Here is a 10,051-nt window from a genome sequence, read left to right on the forward strand (position 1 = left end):
AAGGCCATTTGGGTCCCATTCTAGTCTCAGAAGTATCATCAATCTCTTTTTTGGCTTCTGTTCCAAACACAATTAGCCCAGAACTCTTTACTTTGGAAAATAAATCTGACCCTTCGAATCCAATTTAGCTGGGGTCTTTGTGATGATAGTCTATGGGCAGAACCCCGGAAGGCAGACAGACATCTGCGCCTGACCCTGATCTGCAGAGAGCAGGTCAGGTACAAGAGAACGACAGCACAGCTGAATGAGGGAGGGTATTTTTGAGGATAAAGGAAAATAAAGCATGTTCCCAAACGAAGATCGGTTATCCAGAGCAATAGAAAGGTTAAAAATTTGAGAAAGTGGGATTAAGTGTCAGAGCAAGGTCCCTAAGAAAGTAGAAGGATGCAAGATGGAGCAGAAGAATTCATATCAGAAAGAGAAACGGTTTATTGTTCTGAACATGGTGGGAAGAAGGAAAAGGAAAAAGAGATTCTACAGGGCAATTGAGATCGACATAAGGGAGGCTGAGGTGGCTTTCTTCTGGTCGGCAAAATCTTTGCAATAAGAAAAGAGAGAGACAGAGGGAAAGGGAAGGGTTTTGCATCTAGGATTGGAACAACAGCAGCTGTGGTATAAAGCCTGACTTGGCCACACTTCGATGAGGGCCCTGGGGCTGGGCTGGGCATTGGAGGGACAGGAGAGAAGAGCTACCCAGCCTCCAGCTTTCTGGTGGACCTCAGGAGGCTGCCCCTGCTGACTGTGCAGTCGGTCTACGTGAGCTAGTCAAGCCCTCCAGTCAAACAGCTCATGCCCTGTGCTAGAGAAAGGCCCAGAGAGGATGGCTCAGAAGGTGGATGGCAGAGACGGCACCGCCATCCAGAAACGTCCATGTGCGGAGCCACTGGCTTCCCTCTTTCCTCCCCCTGCATGCTTGACACAGGGTCCTGGCAGACATCCTCCCTTAGGTCTAATGTTCTAGAAGCACCTGAAAGCCACAAAGCATTCCCATAGTACTCATTCTTCTGTTTCAACCAACTATTCCAAACTTATTCTAAAACTGACTCTTAAAATTATTTTTATTCCCTAAACACAGGGAACATAAGCTTCCTGTAAATAGAGGGGCGGAAAAGCTGCGTTTTCACGGAAAAATGTTACCAGTTTATTTAGAGATTTTAAATTAGTTTATTAATTGTATCAACACATTGACTAAGGTTTTAAATATCCAGACTATGCATTTTCTCAAATATTTACACTCCGTGATAATTAGGCACACACATAACTCAAAAATAGCTTTAGCTGTTACATAAATAGATAACATATTTTCAAGAGAGTCAGAAAAGAGAAAGGTATCTAAAAAGAATTGGTATTTCCCGAGATAGTTTTCCACAGAAATCAAAACACTGTTAAGTTTTACTTAATACCTAATATACACACGATATTTAAAAGTATTTCTGTTCCCCCCCCAAAAGAGGCCCATCTTTCCTTTCCCAGGATGTGTTGATAATTACTAATACCACTTAATCATCTTTCTCAATTCAGTAACAACTTCTAGAATTATGTACAATAATAAAGACATAATGCCCCCAATAGCTCACGGGTACGCCAGCCATCTGCACTGACATCTTTGAATTGTCTCAAGTGTATTGTCCCGGTTGGCTTGAATCTACAAAACTGATGAAAGCCTAGTGAGAAACACCGTTTAATGATCTCAAAGCAAAGTCTGAAGGAAAAGAAAAGTCTTAAAGATATGAAATGAAAACAAAGAGAATATTCAGAAAGAGACAATTAATGTCTTGGATAGTCTAAAGGTTCAACAGAGACAGCCCGAGTATGAAGGACCAGAAACCAAGAGTAAGAGGAGTGCCCTTGTTTTGGCACTGCCTTAACTGGGACAAATGTGTGAAGTTTTAATTTAATAAAACTACTGAGACTAGTGGTCTTATTGATGCACAGTAAGTTGGCAAGACTAGATGTTTCTCAAGATGTCCTGGAGTTCCAGTAGTTTTGATTCCCCATGTGAATCCTCTACTGATAGGTGTGTATCCCATTCTTACATTGACCCTAGGGAAGAGCTCAATAAACTGGGGGCGGAGAGTTCCTGGTAGATCTGTGCTGGCTTTAACACATAATTACCCGAATATATAATATTTACAGAGAGCCATTGAAGGAGCTATTCTGGACTTCTTAGAAGTTCAAGTCTCAGCAGGCTCTTCTTCTTGATTGACTTCATGAAATATATCAAGGGTTGTTTGAGCAACTGGGTTTTTCCGCTTGCTCCAGATCCCTGCTGGTGTCGCATCTCACCATTGAGCAGATGGCCTGCTGAAAGTTGTCACTGACCACCACATACAGTAGCAGGTTACCAAAGGTGTTCAGGGCAGCCAAGGGTCTAGAAACAATGTAAGCTTCATGGATCTGGTTCTCGGCAGAGCAGCTGATCGAAAGCAGGCGGGATTCGATCCGGATGACCCTCAAGATGTGGAAGGGTAAAAAACATACATAAAACACAAGGAGTAGTAGAATGGCTAGCCTCCTAGCTTTCTGCTTCAGGCAGCTGTGATTGTGAGGTCCTTGCGTGAGGGTGTAGATAATCATCGTATAGCAAAGTGTCACTATGACCAGGGGAAGGCAAAAAGTCATGGCCGTCAAAATTAGATTGTACCACTTGATGGTGGGGAGGTCGTCTGAGCTGGTGAGGTCAAGGCAGGTGGAGCCATTGGTCCTGGTGGTTGAGGTGATCAGGAAGGTCATGGGAATGATGGCCACCAGGGAAATGATCCACACCACGGCACAGGCCACCACGGCCCATCGCGTTCTGTGAACGGAAAAGCAGCTCAGCGGGTGAAGGATCACAAGATAACGGAAGACACTAAAGCAGGTGAGGAAGAGGATGCTGCTGTACAGGTTGAAATGGAAGCCGAAGCGGATAAACTTGCACATGACGTCCCCGAAGACCCAGTTCTCGCCGCTGGCGTAGTAGTGAATCAGGAAAGGGAAGCTGCTCAAATAGAGCAGGTCTGTGCAGGCCAGGTTCAGCAGGATGACGGTGCTGCCTTTCCAGGGCCGCATTCTGAAAATGTAAGTGGAAATTGCCACTGCATTCCCTGGAAAGCCCACCAGGAAGATGATGCTATAAATAACAGGGAGGTAGTGCCTCTTGAGCGGGATTTTTTCATCAGAGCAATTTCCGAATGGCGCTGCATTATCGGGGAAGTCAGAGGCATTTGCGAAATTGTCTGGTGACTCATTCATGGCTGTCCCCTTTCATCTTGCAAGGAAAGGAGAGAGCTGGGTTTGGCAATTCAAATCAGTTTCGATTTAACTCCCTGATAAAGGAAAATAAGAAACATTAATGATGGGGTAATGAAAACAATGATCTTCTTTTAAATGAAAATTGCTCCAAGCTCCTGAATTTGCCACTTCTTTCTCTTTAATCTCAAAGAGACCCTGTGGAGAAAAGATTGAATTTCTAAGAAAACTATTGTGAGGCAAGACATCTAATAATAATATAGAAGTTAAATTACTCCCAGAATTAAAATGAAGGATTGGAAAAAAACAAAGGCGCTTTGCCGTGGAAAATAGTTTGGCAAGGTTGCTGTTCGGGGAGGCCATAGGGTGTCGTCATCAGAGACTTCGCCACAAGACCCACCATTAATCAAGCGTGAAGCACTTCACCATCCTGTTACCTCTAAACGTCACAAGATGCCGAGAATTGTTTCTTATTATCTCTATCTTACAGAAGAAATAGAGACTGAGGGATGTTTGCCACCTGTCCCTGGAAAGGCATCTAGGGGCAAAGCCGGGGTTTGAACCTGTGTTAGTCTGATTTAGAAGCCATCTTCTATTCTGCCTTACCTCCCTGTGCTCCTTCTCAATCCAGATTCCCCCAAATACGTGATGGGATATGAAATGGGAAGGCATGAGAAGACGGAATACCGGCCATTTTCTAAATGTAGATTTCATGCCTTTCACCATCATGTGTATGGTAGATTTCATTTTCAAAGGTCAGCTCTGCCAACCTATTTTACTAGCTAACATAATTTGCTCACAGGAGGGCGTGTGTGTTTGCCGGGGGAGGAAGAGCAGCAGATTCAAGCAGGGTTGGGAGCTCTGGGTTCTGTCGCCAGCCGGCCTGACCTTGATTCTCCATTTAGCCTCTGAGAACTTCTGCGTCCCTAAGCACATTGTTGAAGCCCTCCTGGGGTGGGAGCAGTGGGATTTTCACGTCCTTCTTCTTCCTTCTCAGTGTTTTCTAAAATTTTGTCAGTGAATTTCTGCAATGAGAAAAGCATGAAGATTATTTAAAAGAAGAATTACTTACAATTAGCTTTTTATTCAGATGTAAATAGATGTTGGTAAAATGCATCCACTTACACATTTATGGAGTGCCTACTGTGTATTAATTAGGCACTCCGCCAGCTCTTAGAGATACAAAATGAATAACACACACAGATGTACAAGCCGCTATCGCAGTCTACTGGGGGAGATGGACACGGACATAATTTTAACGAAATATAACACTACCACATGGAGCTCTCAATATATTTTTTTTGAAAAGCAAGAAAAGCACTTGGAACACTACTGGGTGCATGATAAGTGCTCAATAAATGTTGGGTAGTTGTTAATCACGAAGTCCTTTGATAGAGAAATGGCACGAAGCTATCAAGATAGCACACAAGGATGCTACCTGGAGAACGGGGCAGGACAGTAAAGGAAGGTCGTTAGGAAGGAACATTTAAGCTGAAGGTAGCAATAGGAAGGGGAAGGCATTCTAGGCAAAGGGAACAGCATGTGCAAAGCCACTGACATAGGAAGACTTCGGATGGCTCAGGGGAGCTCTAAGTGGCTTAGCACGGCTGCTACATTAGGGAGCAGTGGGAGATGCGGCTGGAAAGAAAAAGCAGCTGATAACGAAAATCATAGCGCCTCCTGTGGACAAAGCTCTATTATTCTAAGTGTCTTGCATATATACATTCATTCCATCCTCACCGCAACCTGGCGAGGTAGTTCTGTGATCAAGCCCCTTTTACAGAGGAAATGGAGGCACTAAGAAGCAGTGATTTGCTCAAGGTCACCCTACTAGTTAGGACAGAACCAAAATACAAATCAGGGCAGCTGGGCTGTCTCTCACAGTGCAGAGGCAAGAATCAAAGTAAGTGCCCTAAAATAACAAGGCTGAATTAAACTTCATCGCAGAAGGGCTAAGTAAATCAAACGTGCTAAATTGTGTGATGCCGGGCTAGATTGTCAATGGCAGTGGTCCTCACTCAGCTCTTTGGGTTGGGAGAGTTAAACGAGTTAATGTATTAATATACATAGAGTGCACTGAAGGATGCCTAACACATACAAACTGCTGTGTCATTGTCTACCATCATTATTACTAATACCTGGTACCAAAATCTACACGTTCATGCTTTGCATCAGTGTAGTAAAGAGGTATATTTCACACTGGCCCAATTTCACTAATCTGAACCAGTAAAATCTTGCCCTGTTCATTGGCCTTGAATATATTCTCCAGCTCGCACTCAGGATGCAGATCAAGACGCCTTTAAACATTTATGACTTCTATTCTTTATGAATTGGGGAAAGATTAGCCTAGGGATATGAAACCTGCCACTAGGCAGCCACTAGGATCCTCCAGGAAGAGAGGCCAGTGCTCACTGAGTTGTGTATTACAGACAGAAAGCAAATGTTTCCCTCCCTGTCAAGTTAATTTACTCTCACTATTCCTAGAACTATTACCTACACAGTCCTGGAAGTGATAGGACTCAGGGACTTCAGACCAGCAGGTTAGAGAATCGAGCCCAGGGAACTGCAGCAGAGAGTTTTTCCTTGGCCAGATTCTTTAAACGGGCTCATGGGGAGGTATTTAAGCCTGAACGCAAGGGGTCATGGTCCCAGAGTCCCTGAGGTCGCACTTCCAGAAGTCACTTCTTAGTAAGTCCTGATTCAAGGCCACACTGCTTGTCTCTCCTCTCCCTAAAGCAGAAAGATGGAATCACCTCCTACTCCAAGACCCGACTTGGAGAGAGTGTGCAGTATATATTTGCTTAAAAAAAAAAAAAAAGGAAGAAGAAGAACAATGAGCAACATTAGCAAAATTTTATCTTGAACCGAAGGGTTAATGAAATGGCAAATACTGTTTTTTAAAAAGTTTGCTTCTTTCACCACCTTTAAAACAAGAAACACAATTATAATTTCTGTCATTGCCAAATAACACCCTCCCCACCCCACCCCCGGCCCAGGTAAGGGGCCATTTTAAATAATCGTATCAGGAAAAGACAGGTTGTAGGTAGAAACAACCTTACTGTTTTGAAAAACAACAGTTCAACAGGGGATTAATGAAGGCCGACTGACCAGTTGTAAAGGAGGAGGGGTTGGCTGAGAAATTTAACCCCTCTTCCGTAAACCTCAGCAAAAGGATGGTTTGAGTTTACAATATATGGGTCAAGTCTAGAACAAGGGACAGAACTGGTCAGAGATGGGAACGAAGTAGAATGAGGGGGGGGTTTAGAGTCGTGTGCAATTCACTGCCTCCATCCAGACGTCCACAAACGACACCTTTACACTCAAAAGACAGTAAAGAAAAATATGATGTGTTTCCTGCTTTTTACCACAACAGTGGATCTCAGTCGTAGGGAGGTTACAGACCACCTAGAACTAACAGACTCTTTGTAAACTGGCAGTAATGATCTATTAAGTTTCAATGTAACCGGATACATATCTTTGAACTAAACTAGGTAACACCCAGATAAAAGCAAGCACCAGTGATGTGGGATACCTTTATAAAGAAAAACAAAACAAAACAAAACACATCATTTGGGCTCTATTTTTTTCTCTGAAATTGGGAAGAGACTGATTGTTTGAGGCTGGTTGCAGGACATTAGTGTTTTACAAACACGCGGCGAGGGGACAACTAACTTGAATGCCAACTTGCTCCTAGACCTCGAAGAGTGGGATACCAAGCTTCTCCGGATTCTTCTAGGATTTTTTTTTTTTCTAGGATTTTCCTAGGGTGTCTGTTAATTTTTTAGTCAGCTCCTAACCCAACTTTCCAGACCCCACCCTGTCAGAGTTCTTTTCCTCCCGACACACAATCTAGGTTTTTCTGGTGCTATTCCAAGGCTGAGTTAACATTCATTCTTTCCTCGTCTCAAGCGGCCAGTGGACCAGGGACGTATAAACGTGTAGCCCAGCACCCCTCATGTTCCTTCAGGGTCCTTGGAAACTGCAGCTGGGGTTGCTTGTGGTCACCAAGAAGAACCATAGATACACATTCCATTCACAAAGATCCATGTTCCTTTCCTCCTCTACATATCTGATTTGATTTGGGGCTGATTTGATTTCAGACTAGTAGAAAACAGACCAATTTCTTAATCCAGGCAAATTCAAGAGGTGCATTATTGTTGTCCTTCCAGAATTTGAAGGACTCCCTCTCCCTAACCCTTTGCTCAAACCCAGGTTTCAAATAAGAATCTGCCACTCCGTCAGGCTAAAGACTGTTCGTACTTGCCATGTTGATGGGGCCCAGAGCTATGATGACATTAGCTATTTGATCTTTAAATAAAGCCTGTGGAAGCTCTCCTGGGGAAAAAGTCCATGTATGGGCACACAGAAATTTTACATACCATTTGGAGGTTTAGAGACAGTCCTAAGTGTGTTCATTAAATCCATAGTGACGAAACAAGACCAGAAAGAAGAAGAAGAAGAAAGAAGAAAGAAGGAAGAAGGAAGAAGGAAGAAGGAAGAAGGAAGAAGGAAGAAGAAGAAGGAGAAGAAGAAGAAGGAGAAGAAACGAAGGCATTTCGGGGGGTGGGTAGGTTTATTTCCTTCACTTGTTGGGGAGACTGTGGGGCAGTGTCTTTGGACTTTTGCTAACACCAGCAAGATGCAGTAAGAGCTAAGAAATTACGGGGAAGTCAGACTGTCAGAGAAGAACGCTGTCTGTCCCTGAATACCTCCCTCCAACCCCCAGCCCAAAGACACCCATGCTTGGTCCCGAAAAAGGCACAAGAAAGGTCTGACAGTCCGGAACTTTTTAAGGCCTCTCTGAGATACATCTGGCCATCTTTTTTTTTTTAAGACTTTATTTATTTATTTGACAGACAGAGATCACAAGTAGGCAGAGAGGCAGGCAGAGAGAGAGAGAGAGGGAAGCAAAGCAGGCTTCCTGCGGAGCAGAGAGCCCGATGCGGGGCTCGATCCCAGGACCCTGAGATCATGACACGAGCCGAAGGCAGCAGCCCAAACCACTGAGCCACCCAGGCGCCCCACATCTGGCCATCTTAAGCTTCCCTTTTCTCTGCGGCGATGCGGGTACTCCTGCTGCCTCCGAGAGAACTCAGGGGCCCCTGCTCTGTCCGCGCCCCAATCCTGCCGCACTGACGTGCCAGGAGCTCTGTTCCCCGGGCTCAGGGCGCCCCGCGTCCCTCCCGGATCAGCGCAGGACCCCCGCACCCGTCTCCCGCCGGCCCCCCGGCAGCTCCCGGATCCGATCTCCGCTCACCTGGCACCCAGCGCGCGACCCCCGTGTGCCCCGCGCGGCCGTCGGAGCGCGCCTGCGCCCTGGCGGTGGGACCGTGGGAGCCCAGGCGGCGCGCCCCGCCCCAGCCCCCACGCCCCTGAGCCCCGCGGCAGGTGCGTGCTCCCGGCCCCGCCCCAAAAGACAGCAGGCCGCATCCTCCCTAGCCCTTGGTGAATGCGGACGAGGGACAGCAGCTTCCACACCTGGGGAGCTCTGGACATCCACCATGCCGGCTGGTCGCCAGCCTGCACAAAGGATCAGCAGAGGTGGTCCTTGGCCCAGGAGGTTTGAGGTCCCTGCTGCCTGAAAGCAGAGTCATCAGCACCATCGCCTGCTTGCCCACAGTTCAGGGCCTTTTATCTAGCTTGGAATGGAAGCAACTTCAGTCTGACCCTCCAAATTAAAGACTTCCACTGAAGTGTCGTTTCACTGCATCCAATTACAGGCCTGTCCTCCAGCACTCTGCAAAGTCATTTAGAAATAGTTTGTGACTGTAAGAAGAGCATCTGTCCGGATCTCCAGATCACGGTCGAAGCCCTCTTCCCTAAGGATTGGGAACAGCCTCTTCCCTTCTCTGAAACTCAGCTCCATCGTCCAAGATAACAGGGCTCTGAGTCATTGGACTCTACGGTCCCTTCCAGCATTAAAGACGGGTTTTCTGTATTGCTGAGCAGAGATGAGCGGAGAAAATCCCTTCTATGCTCTGCTGTGAAAGAGCATAGAATGTCCATCTGCACTTCCATGTTGGTGGGCAGTAGCGTGACCAGTCCCTCCTGTGGGCATGCAAGCCTGCTTGAGCCAGAATGGCAAACCAGGCATTCTGGAGCCCAAGTGAGAAGACTCCCGTCCAGCTGATGGTTGGGACTGCACTACAGTAGGTTTTTTAAATTCATTATGGTGCAGCCACTCTGGAAAACAGCATGGAGGTTCCTCAAAAAGTTCAAAATAGAGCTACCCTATGACCCAGCAATCGCACTACTGGGTATTTACCCTAAAGGTACAAATGTAGTGATTTGAAGGGGCACATGCACCCAAATGTTTATAGCAGCAATGTCCACAACAGCCAAAGTAGAGAAAGAGCCCAGATGTCGATCAACAGATAAATGGATAGAGAAGAGGTGGTGTATATATATATAATGGAATACTATGCAGCCATCAAAAGATATGAAATCTTGCCATTTGCAATGACGTGGATGGAACTGGAAGGTATTATGTTGAACAAAATAAGGCAATCAGAGAAAGACAATCATCATATGATCTCCCTGATATGAGGAATTTGAGAGGCAGGGTTGGGGGTTTGGAGTGTAGGGAAGGAAAAAATGAAACAAGATGGGATCGGGAGGGAGACAAACCATAAGAGACTTTTAATCTCACAAAACAAACTGAGAGTGAGTTGCTGGGGGTGGATATGGAGAGGGTGTTTGGGTTATGGACACTGGGGAGGGTATGTGCTATGATGAGTGCTGTGAAATGTGTTAGCCTGATGATTCACAGACCTGTACCCCTGGGGCGAATAATACATTATATGTTACTAAAAATAATTAT

General features: G+C 45.7%; 1 protein-coding gene across 2 annotated transcripts; it reads right to left on the reverse strand.

Annotated features, from left to right (window-relative positions):
* Nucleotides 1-1,140: 1,140 nt before the first annotated feature.
* OXGR1 (oxoglutarate receptor 1) lies at nucleotides 1,141-8,576 on the reverse strand. 2 transcript variants are annotated; one of them, XM_082701303.1, is made up of 3 exons: nucleotides 8,489-8,576; nucleotides 4,120-4,256; nucleotides 1,141-3,308 (listed from the first exon to the last, which is right to left on the reverse strand). In XM_082701303.1, exon 3 carries the CDS (start codon nucleotides 3,232-3,234, stop codon nucleotides 2,221-2,223), a length of 1,014 nt encoding a protein of 337 aa, XP_082557429.1. In that variant the 5' UTR covers nucleotides 3,235-3,308; nucleotides 4,120-4,256; nucleotides 8,489-8,576; the 3' UTR covers nucleotides 1,141-2,220. The 2 variants fall into 2 exon arrangements, with proteins under 2 accessions (XP_082557429.1, XP_082557428.1); XM_082701302.1 differs by having other exon boundaries at nucleotides 4,032-4,256.
* Between the last annotated feature and the right edge of the window lie 1,475 nt (nucleotides 8,577-10,051).

The sequence above is a fragment of the Mustela nivalis genome (genome assembly GCF_964662115.1).
Source record: "Mustela nivalis genome assembly, chromosome: 15".
NCBI classification, from domain to species: Eukaryota; Metazoa; Chordata; class Mammalia; order Carnivora; family Mustelidae; genus Mustela; species Mustela nivalis.